At 47.8% G+C, this 17,083-nt stretch overlaps 1 protein-coding gene across 2 annotated transcripts in view; it reads right to left on the bottom strand.

The window, feature by feature from the left end:
* Window positions 1-1,430: 1,430 nt before the first annotated feature.
* BDKRB1 (bradykinin receptor B1) overlaps window positions 1,431-17,083 on the bottom strand; it is a 55,648-nt gene continuing 39,995 nt past the window's right edge. Inside the window, exons 3-4 of one of the 2 annotated variants that reach the window (XM_007178891.2) lie at window positions 10,764-10,914; window positions 1,431-3,285 (exon numbers count right to left, since the gene is read on the bottom strand). In XM_007178891.2, the coding sequence (XP_007178953.1) occupies window positions 2,217-3,275 (1,059 nt within the window). In that variant the 5' untranslated portion in view covers window positions 3,276-3,285; window positions 10,764-10,914 and the 3' untranslated portion in view covers window positions 1,431-2,216. Of the gene's footprint in view, window positions 3,286-3,408; window positions 3,764-10,763; window positions 10,915-17,083 lie in introns of those variants that run through there. The other variant, XM_057544620.1, reaches the window with a different exon arrangement.

The following is a 17,083-nucleotide window of genomic DNA, read 5'->3' as shown; positions in this document are numbered from 1 at the left end:
CTCGGGCCCGCTGAGCTTGGCTACAGTAATTCACATAAGAAATGCCTCCTGGCTCCAGCCAGGCCCTCAAAGCCCCTGGAACACCTTCAGGCTTCGCTCCCTGCCCTTGACCATCATAGATCCTCCCAACACCTGTGCCCCCCTCAAACCTCAAATCCTTCCAGGGCTGCCTCACCCTTCCTTCCTTCCTTCCTTCCTTCCTTCCTTCCTTCCTTCCTTAATCCTCCTCCTTAACCTGTGAACCATCCTGTCTCCGGATCTGATTAGTTTCTTTTCTCTGGAACACTCCTTTCCCCCATTTTGCTTGTCCTTTGGGGCTCAGCTTTTATGTCTCTTCCTCCGGGAAACCCTCTCAAGCCGTCCCCTCCCAGCTCCCCAGGCTGGACCCCCCTTCTCTCTGCTCTCAGAGCACCTGCTCTCACCTGACGGTGGATCATCCTACACCGTGACACTGTCCTAATTATCGTCTCTGTCGCCACAGCCTCCTGGAAGACGGACTTTCTCAGGTTCACCGCAGGGACCCTCGCAGCAAGAAAGGCACTGAAGCATTAAGTGTTCAGTAGATATCCTTTCACCTGCAGCCCACACTTTCTACCTGTGTGTGCGGTTCTGCCTCTATCAGCCCTTTCTCCCTCTCTCCATGTACCAGATTCTACCCCCGTCAAGCTCAGTTCACAGTTCACTCCCTTCACAGCCTCCTTTCTTTTTTTTTTTTTTTTTTTTTTTTAAATTATTTTCCCTTTATTTATTTTATTTATTTATTTATTTATTTATTTATTTTTGGCTGTGTTGGGTCTTCGGTTCGTGCGAGGGCTTTCTCTGGTTACGGCAAGTGGGGGCCACTCCTCATCGCGGTGCGGGGACCGCTCTTCATCGCGGTGCGCGGGCCTTTCACTATCGCGGCCCCTCCCGCTGCGGGGCACAGGCTCCAGACGCGCAGGCTCAGTAGTTGTGGCTCACGGGCCCAGCTGCTCCGTGGCATGTGGGATCTTCCCAGACCAGGGCTCGAACCCGTGTCCCCTGCATTAGCAGGCAGATTCTCAACCACTGCGCCACCAGGGAAGCCCCACAGCCTCCTTTCTGATAACCCTGGAAGGAGATCATCCCCTTTCCCTCTGAATGCTCCAGGTACTGGGTCTGTGTCACGCGCATGCGATTTCTCATTGACTTTTTTTTATATTATAATTATTTCAATCTACGCAAGTTCCTTGTGGATAGGCTCTCTAGCTATGTCATCTCTCTATTCCTAGCAGTTAACCTAGAACATTTTGGATGGACAGGCAAGTGGAAATGTAACAAGAGATGCTTACTGGAAACGTGTTTCCTACCGCTGTGACAAATTAACCATAAACTTGGTGATTTAAAAAAAACACAGATTTATTATCCTCTGGTTCTGGAGACCAGGCATCCAAAATGTCACTGGGCTGAAATCAAGATGTCAGCAGGGCTGGTTCCAGAAGGGGGCTCCAGGGCGAATCCATTTCTTTGCCATTTCACGTCTCGACAGGACACCTGCAATTCTTGGCCTGTGGCCCCCTTCATTGCATCCCTCCAGCCTTCTCTGTCTCTGACACTTCTGCCTCCTCTTTATAAAGACCCTTGTGATGACGTTGGGTCACCCAGATAACCCAGGATAATTTCCCATCTCAAGATCCTTCACTTAATTACATCTGCAAAGTCCCCATTACCCTATAAACATTTACAGGTTCCAGGGACTAGGTCCTGGTGATCTTGGGGGACCATCATTCAGCTTATTACAGTAGTATTTACTACATCAGTAATAGTTGATGAGGAAGCCACACTTCTTGGCTCCCTGCTGTTTTTTTTTTTAAATAAATTTATTTATTTTATTTACTTGTTTTTGGCTGTGTTGGGTCTTTGTTGCTGCGTGCAGGCTTTCTCTAGTTGCGGTGAGCGGGGCTACTCTTTGTTGCGGTGCGCGGGCTTCTCATTGCGGTGGCTTCTCTTGTTGCGGAGCATGGGCTCTAGGTGCATGGGCTTCAGTAGTTGTGGTGCGTGGGCTTAGTAGTTGTGGCTTGTGGGCTCAGTAGTTGTGGCTCTCTGGCTCCAGAGTGCAGGCTCAGTAGTTGTGGCGCACGGGCTTAGGTGCATGTGGCATGTGGGATCTTCCCAGACCAGGGATCGAACCCGTGTCCCCTGCATTGGCAGGTGGATTCTAAACCACTGTGCTACCAGGGAAGTCCCTCCCTGCTGTTTTAATTCCGCCAGAAAAGTTGGAGGATTTCTTTTCTATGGGACGTGGATATTGGAGTCAATCGTCTAGGGATGCATCGTTTATAAAGTTCCCAGACCTTGGTCCTGAAAAGCCGGCCCAAAAAGACGTAAATCACTGGATTCAGGCAGCTGTTGATGAAAGCAAAGAAGTTGGCCCATTGCAGGCCCAGGTCGGTGAAATTCTCCCAGAAGCAGCCTCTGACAGCCCACACCTGGAACAGGAATTCCAGGAAGGCAAAGAAGTGGTAGGGGGTCCAGCAGAGCAGGAAGGTCGCCACGAGCATGAGTATCAGGGCCGTGGTCTTGCCATCCGTGGGCCCCCCACGCCTTGTCTTGCTGACCTTTCCCCGCCCGCGCAGGGCTGCCAGGATGTGATAGTTGAAGAAGACAATCGCAACCAGTGGGAGGAGAAACCCCAGCACGTTTAACTCCACCATCCTTGCAAAGGGCCAGGCCTCGTTGGGGTACAGCAGCACACAGGCAGAGATATTCAGTTCCGGGACAGCTTTGACGGAGCGCAGCAGGAACGTGGGGATACTTAGGAAGCCCCCCACGGCCCAGATGAGCACGCAGGTGGCCTGAGCCCGCCGCCGTCGCCGCCGCCTCCAGCTGGCCATGGGGTGCACCAGCACGCAGTAGCGGTCCTGGCTGATGGCCACCACCAGGAAGATGCTGATGAAGAGATTGGCCTTGATGACGCCGTTGACCACGCGGCAGAGGAGGGCTCCGAAAGGCCAGTTGAATTCCTTCCAGATGTTCTCTGCCCAGAAGGGCAAGCCCAAGACGAACACCAGGTCGGAAGCCGCCAGGTTGGCCAGGTAGATTTCTGCCGCGTTCAGACGCCGTCGGGCCAAGAGAAAGACGGACAGCACAAAGAGGTTTCCCAGCAGCCCGCAGAAGCAGATGGTGATGATAAATGTGGGTAAGACGCTGTGCAGCAGGTCCCAGGCTTCCTGAGCGCTGTCACAGGACGTGGCATTTGGAGGCGGGAGCTGTCTCTGGTTGGAGGACTGGAGCTCCAGGAGGGTCCGGGAGGCCATCCACGGTGACCTGCAATGAACGTCACAGAGCATCACACGGGAGGCGGCCGATTTCAGCCCGCGGCCCATCCAGCCTGTCCCCAGTTTCGGAAAATAAAGTTTTATTGGCACACAGCCGCATCCACTCATTTACCTTTTGTGTTACAACAGCAGAGTTGAGTGGTTGCAGCAGTGGCCCTTTGGCCCGCAAAACTGAAAATATTTACCACCTATTCCCTTAGAGGAAAATTTTGCCGACCCTGGGTATAAAGGAAAGGACCAGGGCTTTGAAACCCGAGTTCAAATCTTGACGTAACTACTTGGTGTGGGCCACTTAGACCCACTGACTTTTATTTGCCTCTTTGAACATTGGATCTAATTGTATCCCTCTTGTGGGATTGTGGCAAGGACTGACGAGTGTGTCTGTGGAGAGCTTGGCCTGGTCGCCTGGCTTAGAGGAAACACTCAATGGAAGGGGAAGATGAGTCTTTTTTTTTTTTTAAACTTTGGATTTGTTGATTGATTGATTGATTGATTGATTGATTGATTTATGGCTGTGTTGGGTCTTCGTTTCTGTGCGTGGGCTTTCTCTAGTTGCGGCGAGCGGGGGCCACTCTTCCTCGCGGTGCGCGGGCCTCTCACTATCGCGGCCTCTCTTGTTGCGGAGCACAGGCTCCAGACGCGCAGGCTCAGTAATTGTGGCTCACGGGCCTAGTTGCTCCGTGGCATGTGGGATCTTCCCAGACCAGGGCTCGAACCCGTGTCCCCTGCATTGGCAGGCAGATTCTCAACCACTGCGCCACCAGGGAAGCCCCGAGGATGAGTCTTATTTACAACCATACCATTATTATTAGCAGTGTTTCATTAAACAAAGCACTGGCACAAAGTAGGTGCTCATGTTTGATTTAATGAGCACCTACTTTGTGCCAGTACTTTGCCAGGTGCTGGAGATACAGGGAACAGGGCCCAGCCCCCTGAAGGTGCTCACCATCTAGAGGGAGGCAGACATGGAGACAGTGGTCGATGACCGAAGATGGAATGAAGCAAGGAAGAGGCCCGGCCCTCAGGGATGCTGACCCACTGGGACTGGGGCCAGTAGGGCGGAGGAGGTGAGGGCAGTAGTAGAAGGTGTGGGGTTTCTGGGGCTCCACACCTAAAAATCCTCCTCCCACCTGGATGAGTTAATATACGCAAAGCGCTTCAAATGGCTCCTGGCTCTTTGTAGGCTCTCGCTACCCGTTAACTACCGTTATCATCATCGTTATCCTTAGTGATGCCCAAGAGTCCTTCCCTTCAACTGGGCAAAACTCCTAGTATCCAACACAAGATATTGCGTAAGAGAGCTGATCTCGGGAAAGTCTATTCGGCTCTGCAGTCTTAGGCAATCACTTTGTGTCTCTGAGCCCGACTTTCCTCATCTGAGGAGGACGTGATGACCTTCTCACTGTGACACTGTAACCCACACACTGTGCCATTCACATCGGGTAAAATCCATGGGTCCCTCCATTCGTTCATCCACTGGACGAGTATGTACGGAGCACACACTATGTGCTAGGCGCTGTTCTAGGTATTTGGGACATAGCCGTGAATCCAACAGGCAAAACCCCCTGCCCTCAAGGTGCTTCTAGCCTTGTGGGAGGAGAGAGGCAATGACAATAAGCACACGGAATAAACCTGTTAGCCGGGCAGGGACAGCCATGGAAGCAGTGAGCTGTGACCAGGCTCTAGATAGAGTCTGAAGGTAGAACCACCATGATTTCCAATCGGATATGGGTTATGACAAACGAGGAGTTGCATGATGCTTAGATTTTTGGCCTGAGCACCTGGAAATAGGAAGTTGCAGTCAACTGAACTGGAGATGACGGAGTGAAGAGGGAGCAGGTTTTTTGGCGGGGAAGATCGGGGGTTCCCGTCTGGACATGTGGAGGCTGAGCTGTCGCTTGGACATCAGGTGGGGATACTGGGGCAGTCGGCTACACAACACTGGTGTTGAGAGACCACGTCTGAGATGGTGATACGTCACTGGGAGTTGTAATCACACGGATGGTATTTGGCATTTAAAGTCACAGGACTGGATGAAATCACCAAGGGAGAGTGTAGGCAGAGAAGAGAATCAGCTGCTGGGCTGCCAGTTGACAGGTCAGCAGAGGACACGGGAAATGACGGGTTAGGAGGCTATGACGTATCCGTGGCTTATAGGGTTCTGACCCAGAGCATATGGAAGAGAAAGGACACTCTTCTTTTGTCATTGATTTCAGGGCATAAATCCACCATGAAGTATTTATTTTGTTATTTGGCAATACTTTTCAATTTTGCAATGAGTCCTTCTGGCAACAATGAGCAAAAAAAAAAGAACGTTTAATGAAAATTTAAGTCCTGAACTTCTGTCTCTCAGGCAAGTCAAGGATGAACGTGTAACTTGCACAAAACGTTTATTGATGTTTATATCGTGATGGGGGCTGTAGCGCTTTCCCTGACCACAAGGAAACCTAACGCAAAGCTGCTACTTCAGAAGTTGGTATTTTTCAAAGATCAGCCCTAAGACGTTGATTTCACTCATATCACTGCAGAAGATGCTGTGACTTTTCACTTAGAGCAAACGACTGTTCTTAACGTTAATTCAGCTCATTTTTAGTGTCAGGTTATCTCGTGCACACACAAAAATGGAAGTGATGGCTGATTAATGTGACGGCTCCACAAGAAATCCACGGACAGTGAAATGGTGCCAGTTGATACCAGTGTCCTCAGAGTCTTCAAGCAGAAAAATCAGTCAATTCCAATCATGATTCAGTTTTTTTATCCAGTTCATGGAATCAAAGCAAAACTTTTGAAAGTTCACTCTGGCAAAATGAAACAATGGACATTTTGTGAATGCTATTCTAAACTCAGTTTAAATTGTTCACATTGGACAGAAAGTTGTATTTTTCTGATGATCACACACATTTTGGTGGGGCCCAGTGTCACGCTAACAACAATATTCTTGCTAAAATAAGAGACCGATGAAGCAGAAATGTACTTTGAACAGGTCATGGGGCACACACAATGTGTAATTGCAGATAAATGAGTTTCAATATTTTACCAATTGATATGGAGGTTATATTTGACAAGATTTACAGAATTCTAAAACATAAGATTTGTAGTTCAGAATTACTGAACTACGAACTTTGTGACGAAGTTGATGAGGAATTTTTTTTTGGCCGTGCTGTGAGGCTTGTGAAATCTTAGTTCCCCAACCAGGTATCAAACCCATGCCCTCGGCAGTTAAAGCACAGAGTCCTACACACTGGACCGCCAGGGAATTCCCTTGATGAGGAATTAAAACAACTTTAGCATGCATTTTCTTTCTCTGCTGCCCATCGTAAATCAATTTTAGAAGACGCTAAGTGCCCTAAAATGTTATTCAACTATTTGTTACAGCAGAGTTGAGAATTTTTGTTGAATTTTGTTCCAAATCAATGAGGAATCTTCGAACAAGTATTCAATGAATGGAGCACCAAAACATCAGCTTTTAGAGCTTTTAGCAGATTGTAGTTATTGAAAACAAAACTTTTATGCAGAAAATAATTGAAATTTATAGCAAAAAAGCAAGGGAGAAAATGATCAAACTAAGCGATGAGAGGTCAAATGGTGCACAAGATTTAATTTTTGAATTTTATAATGAGCTTTGGAATGTCTCAATTTGTGGGAAGCATCTTTTCAATTGGAGAAGTTCATATTTTGTACAAAATTGAGATGAAATTGGGACAGCCCCTGATCTGCAGCATCTAAATTTGACAAAGCATTCAAAACTTATAAATAGCTACAACTTATCTGAAGAGTTTAATGTGGTGAAAATATTTGTTGAAGGAACTCAAACTAAGGCAAAAAGACAGCACCTGTGAAAATATCTGGGCTGAAATATTTGCATAATTCCATATGCAAAGAATTAGACTTGAGAATAGCCTCTGCTTGGCAGAAGTTGCTCAGAGTTTATCAGATACCTCAACACCTGCAGAGAGAACATTTTCTTCATTAAATATTTTCTGGTCCAAGAGAAGAGTCAATTGAAGTTGCTAATTTAAATTTATTAACCATAAAATTTGAAGGAAAAAAAATTCAGGCAATTATATGGAACCATTAAAAATAATAAGACCACATTGAGAGAAAAATACATTCTCTGGAAAATGCCAAAGACATATGAGAGTCAGGTACAAGCTCAAGAAGCTAATTGTAGCACTTGCATATGTACCCAAACTAATTATTTTGCTTATGTTATTTTTCAATGTTCAGTTAATTAACATAAAGAAAATCTTTCATTTTGCTTTAATATATGTAGATGGATGAATATATTTAGATTTTTTTGGAAAAAATATTTTTGACTAGAACTACTTTATAACTCCATCAATATAATATAACCAATTTGTTGGGGGGGGGTGTGTATACACATAAATATATACAGTTAAATATATAATTATTTTGAAAATAGCTTTTAATTAGAACTACTTTTATAACTCCATGAATATAACATAACCAATTCATTGGTGTGTGTGTGTATATACATATACATACATGTATATATAATTAAATATACATATTTTTTGAAAATAGCTTTTGATTAGAACTACTTTATAACTCCATCAATATAATATAATCAACTTTAAGTGTTTTGTAGTAATTTGCTTTGGCAGCCACAAGAAAGCAATACACCCAGCAAACCTGATTTCACAGATACCTGGTGGCCCTCCATGCCCCGCCCCCGGCAGCCCCCTTGTACTACACACACGTGTGGGAGCTGCTTCCTAAGACTGCCGTTGGGCCTCATGCCATTCCTTCCTGTGTGCTTCTCTGCACGTGCTGAGGAAGCTCTATGTGCCACGGAAAACCCGAGCGTCTTCGTCTCAGCCCCAATCTCCCACCGACGCTGGGGCTGCAGAGTAAGCCCCCGATGCCAGATCTGACCCTTCACTGTCAGCCACGCCTGTGATCTGTGGGCTGTGCTGGGCTTTATTTAGGTAGCCTGATCCTGACAACATGCCTGGGAGGAGGGATGGCTGTCTTGTGCCCATTGTACAGATGGGCAAACGGAGGTGAAGAGAAGTGAAGTGACTTGCCTACATTCATACGGTGATAGGAGCCAGTCTGTTTATACACGGCTCTTCTTCCAGGCCCAGCTCAGGGTCAGGCCTCTTTTACCCAGCGTGCTGTGACCATAAAGAGAATGGTCCTGGTGTTAGGGAGCCTGGGCTTGGGTCCTGGGGTCACCAAACTGTGATTCTGGGCAAGTCAGATAACTTCTCTGAGCCTCAGTTTGTTCATCTGTAGAATGGGAATAACGGCAGTTATTACAAAGAGTCATGGTGACGCTTGAAGGAGATTATACCTGTAGAATCCCCTTGTAGGTTGCAAAGCAACAAATATGAGGCTCGAACAACCACCACAACAATAATAATGGTGATAACTACGGTAGTCATAATGTGATGATAAAGTGTCCTGGTCCCTCCAAGTGTAAGCAACCTCTCCTTCATGTGGGCTACCCTGGTGTCAGAACACGAGGTTGGCAAGTACAAAGAGACACCTTTTCTGCTCTTCCTGAGCTGTGGAACAGTTCAGGGATTACCAGGCACCTAGCACACTAGGAAACTAAGGAACTAAAATTCCAGAAAGCTGAGTTCCAGGAGGGCCTGGCTTCTTGGCAGTGGGATTCTCATTCGTCTCCAGCCTTGGAGCTTTCACCACCAGGAGGTTTAAGAAGGAGCTGGAAGGAGGGAAGCGGTTCGTTGTGGACGCTGAGAGAGACCCCGGATGTGGTCTGCTTTGCTTCCCTCCCTTTCCTCCTCCAGGTCACCTTGAATGTGTGGGACAGGGGTCGAGTCCCCTCTGAAGTGTGGGTGGCTGGGCAGGAAAGGGTGGCTTTGGGAGGCAGTGGAGGGGGCCTGGCTCCTGTGTGCTCCTGAGGGACCACAGGTCAGCAAGAGGCAGGGGCTGCCCGGGCAATGCCAGACCAAAACATGGGCTGTACCCCAGAGCCGTGCGGTCGGCAGAATGATGGTCCCCAAAGATGTCCACGTCCTAGTCCCTGGAACCTGCAAATATGTTCCCTTACATGGTAAAGGGGACTTTGCAGATGGGGTTGAGGTAAGAATCTTGAGATGGGGAGATGATGCTGGATTATGGAGGTGGGCTTGACGTCATCACAAGTGAAAGTGATTTCATTTATAAGTAAAAGAGGGAGGTAGGGGGCGGTCAAAGGCAGGAAGAGAGTAGAAGATGCTATGCCATTGGCTTGGAAGATGGAGAAGGGGCCATAAGCTAAGGAACACAGGCAGCCTCTAGAAGCCAGAAAAAGCAAGGAACGGCTTCTCCCTTCGAGCCTCCAGAAGGAGCACAGCCCTAGCCAACACCTTGACTTTAGCCCAGTGAGGCTGATTTTGAACTTCTGACCTCCAGGACTAAAGATAACACATTTGTGTTGTTTGAGGCCACTAGATTTGTGCTAATTTGTTACAACAGCAACTGGACACTAATACATGGGTCAAGGCTTCACCTTGCCCAGGAAACCAGGAACTGTCACCTATGCCACCAGCAGAAACCTGTTACTTCAGCTCGAATCTGATTGGTTCAGCAGACACTGCCCGCCATCCCATGGGACCCAGCTGGGTCTGTGGCCACGGCATGTGTTTGCTCAAGCCGAGCCTATTTTCAGGAGGCTGTCTTTACCAGCTGCTGCCTGTGTTTATGTAAAGTTGGCCAGAGAGGAGAAAACTTCCTTTGTTGGTTCCGAGTCTTAGCTCTGATATTTGCCTGGCCCATAGTATGTGGTCAAAAACCAGCAGCTATTGATATTATTAGTCATATTTGATCTTATCTGAAAAAGTCAAGAGTGACATTGGGCCAGTCTACTAGAGATGATCGATTCTGTAATTTCTATGTGATATTTTCTGAGCTCTGCACATTAAAACACTGGTGCATGCTACTTCTTCAACAAATTAGCCTTCTTCAAATTAATTCCAATTTCAACAGTGAGGTGATGATAAAGGCATTTGAAATACAGGCATAGATATTAAAGGATGTCAACCCAATCACATCATAAGATACTGTTTTCAATCCACAGATAACCCAACCAGTAATTGGCGTTATGAAATTTTGTAAGCGATCCTGGGGAGACCAGTTTGATTTTTATAAATCGGAATTCGTAGACTGTAAGTGGTCGGAGCCCACACGGAGCTCTGATGACTGTATTCAGCCTCTACACGTTTCACGTGACCTTGATGGAAAGAGCTGCCGGAAATACTCTCCTGTTCCAAGCATCCTCCCTCCTCCTCTTCTGGAAAAGCAGCTAAAACCCAAAGGAGGCATGGAATACAGTCTCTTAAATTGATTCAGAATTATGGTTTTTTAAAAAACATACAACAGAAAGCTGAAAGCTCTGCCAATATTAGTTGTAAAAGGAAAATTTTTTCCCCTGAGATATGGATCTTCTCTTATATTTTACTCTTATAAGAGAGGAAAAAAAGATGGTCATTTACTTACTCAGACAAAATGAAAGAGGTCACAACTTCAGCTGGGCTTTCTGATGGTGAGAGCTGCCTTTGGAGGTATCTTCTGCTCTGGGAAGCCTTGTGGAAGTGTGGTGGCCATAAATTACAGAACCCCTACTCCAGTGATGTCATCAGCTGGACTGCTGAAAAAGTGAGTCTTTCAGACAGAGGAAACAAGCTGGAATTTTGGAAGAAAAACAACTTTGCACTTTGGGGCTGGCAAGCGATTACTCAACTACCATCTCCATCTTTAATTTGGTAACATCTGGGAAGGTCCCGCGATCCTGCCCAAGAATGATACAGTGACCAACATGCCCTTAAAACACATTTTGGCATCGTTGAGTCCTCACAAGTCTGAGTGATGATTTTACCCATTCGCACTGGAGACCTGAATGCTTGGGGTTCTGCAGCAGCTTTCGTGGGAGTTGACTTGAATGTCCACTTTTGAATTTTGGTCATGAAGGGTACATAGCCAAGAATCCATCACTGTGGACCCCATTAAACAAACAGTGAACCACAAAAAGCTTGACTCATGCAATATGCAGAGCTGAGTAAGGTCAGATGCACTTTTCCCTCATCTTCCCTGCCAGTTCTGAAGTCTGTTTTTGATGTAAGTCTGCGGATATCAACTTGAACCACTCAGGACCTAGTGTTCAGACAGTCTGACATTTCTGGCTTTTTTTGAGAGTCAGACCTCAAGAGCCTTTGACTGAATGCCGCCTACTTTCTATCTCAGCTCCTAAAATTGAAGATGTCCTAATCTCCCTCCCTAAGTGCAGGAGAATGCTTCCACACCAGGGCTTGATTCCAGCTTCTGGAAAGTGCCTCCAAAATCTCAGGCCTCAGTCCTCCCTACACCCTAGTACTGCCTCTTGGACGCTCTGCTTGTATTTCTTGATGTCACCTTGAGCCTGGCGTGTCTGGAGCAGAAAATGTCCCCTTTGTCCTCAGAATCTGGCCTCCTCACCGTGTTTCCCTTTTCTATTACTAACACCTCACTGGAGACAAACTGCACTTTTGAATTTCCCAGCAGTTTTCTCCCATTGTTGGACATCTTAAAATTGTGGAAGCAGGTTGAAAAGAAAGAGGACACTCCAAGGATCAGATGTGTATTTTAGGGAGGAAGCTGGAATTTATCTTTGGGGAAGGGCCCTTCGTATCAGGAGAGATCTGGGACTTTTTCAGTCATGCAGATGTTAGGTGAGCGCCTGCCATCATTTTGGGGTAGATTTTAACTAGAGAAAGTACTCCAAATCCCAGTCATCAGTCCTTCCTAATTAGTAATGTAGATCAGAGTCTCACCAGCCAGACCCGCCTTTGCAGAAGGTGGTTGGCTTTTCTCCCTTTGATGTGAGTTTAGACAGGATTGTTTCTGAGAAGTATCTGCTCTCAGGAGATGTCTGCCGGCTCCAACACAGGTTTACCCACAGGATATCATGACACCAGTCCTGCCAGGAGGTGGGGTGCGCAGGCCTGACCTTGGCTTTGCCTCATGTGGAGGACAGACTGTGAGAAGTGGCCTGTGCGTGGCGGGGCCACGTGGCCAGGACTGTCAGTAGGCCACATGCCACTAGTGAGGGCTGAGTAAGTGGCACTGTGGCAGCCCTGCCAAGGCCTTGGGGAGCCCCACCCTGTGGTGGGATGGAAAGTTCTCTGAAGAAAATGGATGCTCCCACTGTTGCTTTCCGGGATGGGAAAAGGGAAGTGGGCCTTGGTCCAGGGAGGAGAGGGTCTCCTTCTGCCTCTGGGGCTGTGGGGTGTGGGAGCCTGAATTCTGGGGTCTGAGGGCAGGCTGAGGGAACCCCACGTGTAGGATGGGACCACAGATCCCTGGAACGTGGCGAAGATGGGAGGAGGCTGAGAGTGACATGGCAAAGGCCTGGTGTGAGCTGTACTGGGTGGAAGTCCCCTGGGCACTGGGACCCTTGTGGGAGGGTGGGCATAGGTATTCATAAAAGCAATAGACAGAAGTCACAAATATTAGTTGACATGGCTGAAATGAAGACATCTTCATAGATACCCAAGAAAAGTAGAGTAACCCAGCCCTAAGAGGTCGTAAAAGTAATGTTCATCCACGTTTACTAAATAATTAGGCCCCGTTTTGTGAACCAGAGAAATCACAATTCTCTGATCATTATACCGGAAGAAGAAGAATGCTTCCGAATTCCTGTAATCTGTATTCTGACTGAGGATCATACAGTGGATTGTGAAATGCTTTGTTCACTTTGTTCATTAAGTATGTGAACTTAATATACGTTAGTTAATAAAACTGATTTTTAATGTGTTAAAAATTATTTTAACAGATTTAAAATGATTATTTTAACCAATTTAAAATGATTACAGCAGAGACCGTTATAAGGCACAAAGAGGTGGCTGGTGGAAGACCCAGAAACAGAGAACAGCCTGGCCAGCTGGGCGGGACAGACCGACCCTCCCTGAAATTGTCCTCAGTGTTAACACAGCGGGACCCCAGGCAGGTACGGGTGGGCTCGGACTATGCTCGATGCAGATTCAAGGAAAGGGTGCGCTGGAGTTGGAGGAACTTGGGGACGCAGAGGTTATGTCCCCACTCTGACAGTCAGGATCACTTTCCAGCTCTCCAGCTGCTAAGTCCTGGAGTCACTTGGTCTCTTCTCCTTTCTAGTCACATCCAGCAGCTTCTTCAAGGTCAAAGACTCTGGTATATTTCATCCAGCGCAACTCTATGAATGACGTCTATATGCCTAGCGTCTTGTGCGGGGGTGTGGGTGAGGGTCCTACTCAGTCCGTAAAATAGCTGGCATCTCTCTTACAGCCTCCACTGCAGTTAAGGAAAGAAAACTCCCACAGGGCGACTTCCCACAAGGATGAAAGGCAGCATTCTTGTTTCGGTCTAGCGAGTGCTCTCCCCCTCTGCCCAAGCCTTCCTTCCCATCTTGGTTTTAGATGCTCATGCAACAAATACGTCTGCAACAAAGAACCCCAAACCAATCTCCTTGCTTTCTGATTTTTTTCCCTTCAGTTTATCCTTGGGCTAGATGAATATTCCGGAAGGACCTGGATTTTGTCACTTCAACGGCCCCGCCCCCTGGAATTCACAGACTCCTTGGCGGTCCTGCTGTTATCACCCAGAGCCACCTCTACCTGGTCCTTCCATTCTGGCTGAGAGGGAAGGCCCATGGGCCTAATGCATCTGGACTCACCGACCTGTGAGCGTTCGCTAGAAATCACCATCCCAATCCTCTCTTTCTCCTTCATGTCCATCCATCATTCAAATCCCACTGTAAGCTCTGCTCCTTTGTAAGCACAGGGCTGAGCGTTTTTCTTCCTGCTCTGCAAACACGTGGGGAGCAGCTCCATGGGGCCAGGGACAAACTGGGGGCCGGGGGCAGAGAGGACGGCTCAGCGTCCGTGCTGGGCCGCTCACGCTAGGGTGGGTGAGGCAGGTGAGCAAGCAGACACCTGCAGCCACGTGCGGCAAAGGCCATGGCAGAAGAGCGCCACACAGGTGCAGCACGAAGGGGGGAGGACAGGGCAGGGCAGGGCTGGAGTAACGGGTCATGATGTCAGGGGGATAAAAATAAACTCCTCCCCGCAGGTTTAACAAAGCGCAAAGACCCAGAAATCAACAGGGAGACAGCTGCCAACTGGAGTGTGTCCTGGGCATTCAGGCGGCGCAGGCGCTGCCCTGGCCTGAGTTCATGGCCATTTAGAAGCCAAGGGTTCTTGGTGCCTGTCACTCTGCAGAGAAGACTCCTCTGGGACAGGGGTTCCATGGGCCACGAAAGTTTAAGAAAGTCCACAGAAAACTCTCCATCCCCACGCTGGCCTTGCTCTGGGAGATCAGGTTTTCTCAGCTGGGTAGTGGGCTCACTAGAAACCTCCACTTAGGGAAGCTGGGAGGATCCCATGAGCTAACACAGCCTGGAGCTTGGCACATGCTGGCACTCAGGACATACCCCCCAGGGGCAACGCTCAGAAGGAGTCTGCCAGAGGATGATCAGCTATGTTCCTCGGTGTTCTACAGCCTAAGTCAGACCATGGCAGTCCTGTCTCGGGCCCAGGAGGACACTAAGATCTGACAGTGGCCCTCAAGGCCACAGTGCCCCACCCCCTTATGCATTTCTGAGCACCCCTCTCACTCTCTCCGTCTGTTCCCCCGCCTCCTCGCTCTCTTTTGAACAAGCTGTGTTGTCTCCTACCTCAGGGCCTTTGCACTGGCCATTCTCTCTACCTGGAGCGCCCTTCCCATAGGGATCTGCATGCTCACTCCCTCAGGTCCTTCTGGTCCCCACACATCCCCCCCTTATCAGAGAGCCCTCCCCTGAAATAGCCTTTCCTCCGGTTGCCCAGCTTCACTGTTTGTTACAGCCGTTATCATCACCTGGATACATTCATCTGTTTATCTCTTACTTCCTGTCTCTCCCAGCAGAATGTGAGCTGCCCCAGGCAAAGGGTTTATCTCTTTTGATTAGAGTCATGTTCCCAGCTCCTACAACAGGGCTCACATGCTTAATAAATATTTGCTGAAAGACTTCATAACTCTATTTATTTATATACAAGAGTATCAACAGCTTGTCTCTATCAACATGCATGTCCCAAACCCCTTGTGGGTGCCAGGTCCTGTGTGGGCACTGGAGGGACAAAGGTGAATGCTGTCCCCTTGAGCAGCTCTTGGTCTGGCTGAGGACAAAGACAGGCAGACATCCAGTGACTATACTTTGTAGAATGCAAAGTGGCAATGAAGTGCCAAGGTTCTGTCTGAGTGTCAAGACTGAAAGGATTTAATTCTGCTCAAGGCAGAGTTGGGAAAAATTCATGGTGGAAGGATATTTGAGTGGGGTTTTGAGAGATGAATAGGAGTTTGGAAGGCATGCAAGCTGAGAAAAACATTGTAGATGGAAGGACCCGCATGCATACCATAAACACACATGTGCACAGATGTGTTTGTGGAAGACTCACTTGGAACTTGGAGTCAGAAAGCCCAGGTTCTAGCCGTTCCCCCACCCCACCCCATTTAGTCATTCTTTATGTGAGATCACATAGCTCCTACCCTGGGGCAGTCCCTGTTCAGGTGTGCCCCCAAAGGCTCTTGGTTTGGTGCAGGAAAGGGAATTAAACAGTTTCATATCTGGGAGAGTGGGTACAGAGGGGGAGGCCGTCCACCTGCAATACTCCTGGAAGGGAGCTGGGTGACACACACAATCCTGGGAATGCTCTGACCCTCGGTTTCTTTATCTGAGATCATTCCCTACTTTGAGAGCAGTTCTGAAGATCATACACATGCATGGAAACTGTCAATATCACTTTATACAGATGTTCACAGGGTAAGATGAATGTTTATATATTGATGTAGCTTTTCCCAGTTTTATGACTTTTCTCTGTGTAATCTGGGAGAAAGTACCCATTTCTAGTCAGCCTAGATGCCTAATTGGCCCACATGTACCGCAAAAAATGGGACCATGAAGTAAAATTCCTCTTCCTTGAGGAAGTTCTCATATGATGTATTTAATGGAGATGGAGTTGATGCTGTGAGCATTTGTCTTTAGCATAGATCATGTTGGCCCCCATGATGGGGGATGCTTCTTTGAGCTGCCAACTCTGGGTACAGGGGAACTGAATGCGGAAGATAACTTTCACCTTTCCTGTAAGACTCAGGAATCCCAGCTCCATCACGGTTCAGCTGGGTGAACTTGGGCCATTTTTTATACCATCTCCCGGGGCCTCAGTCTCTTCATTATATTTTTTTTTTTCTGGATTTTTAAAACCATTTTAAAAAATTGAAGTATAGTTAAATTACAATGTTGTGTTAGTTTCAGGTATACAGCAAAGTGATTCAGTTATACACATAAATATGTCTATTCTTTTTCAGATTCTGTTCCCTTATAGGTTATTACAAAATATTGAATATAGTCCCCTGTGCTACACAGTAGGTCCTTGTTTTTTATCTATTTTGTATACAGTAGTGTGTATATGTAATCCCAAACTCCTAATTTATCTCTCCCCCGGCCCCCCATGGAAACCCAGTCTCTTAATCTGTGAAGTGGGCCTCTTCTCCGAGTTTGGGGATCAGGTGAGATGGCGATGTAGCTGGTCCTTGGTCAGCAGCCGGCGGGAGCTCTTCTGGTTTCATCACTTGGCCGTTGCACAAGGCGGTGGTAGTGTGAGCGCAGCAGGGTTACGTAAGCTGTCCTCTGCCTTGGCCAGGACTGGGGAGAGGAATAGGCAGGCGTACTTGACTGCCCTGAGTGGGCCGTGCGGTGACTCAGCGCGGAGGGGGGCGTCCAGAAGAGCCTCAGAGCTCCATCCTGGGCCATTTTTCAGGGTTGTTTA

Source organism: Balaenoptera acutorostrata, chromosome 3 (genome assembly GCF_949987535.1).
Source record: "Balaenoptera acutorostrata chromosome 3, mBalAcu1.1, whole genome shotgun sequence".
Taxonomy (NCBI): Eukaryota; Metazoa; Chordata; class Mammalia; order Artiodactyla; family Balaenopteridae; genus Balaenoptera; species Balaenoptera acutorostrata.
Note: the sequence above shows the minus strand (reverse complement) of the source record. Positions and strands in the feature narration are given on the sequence as shown.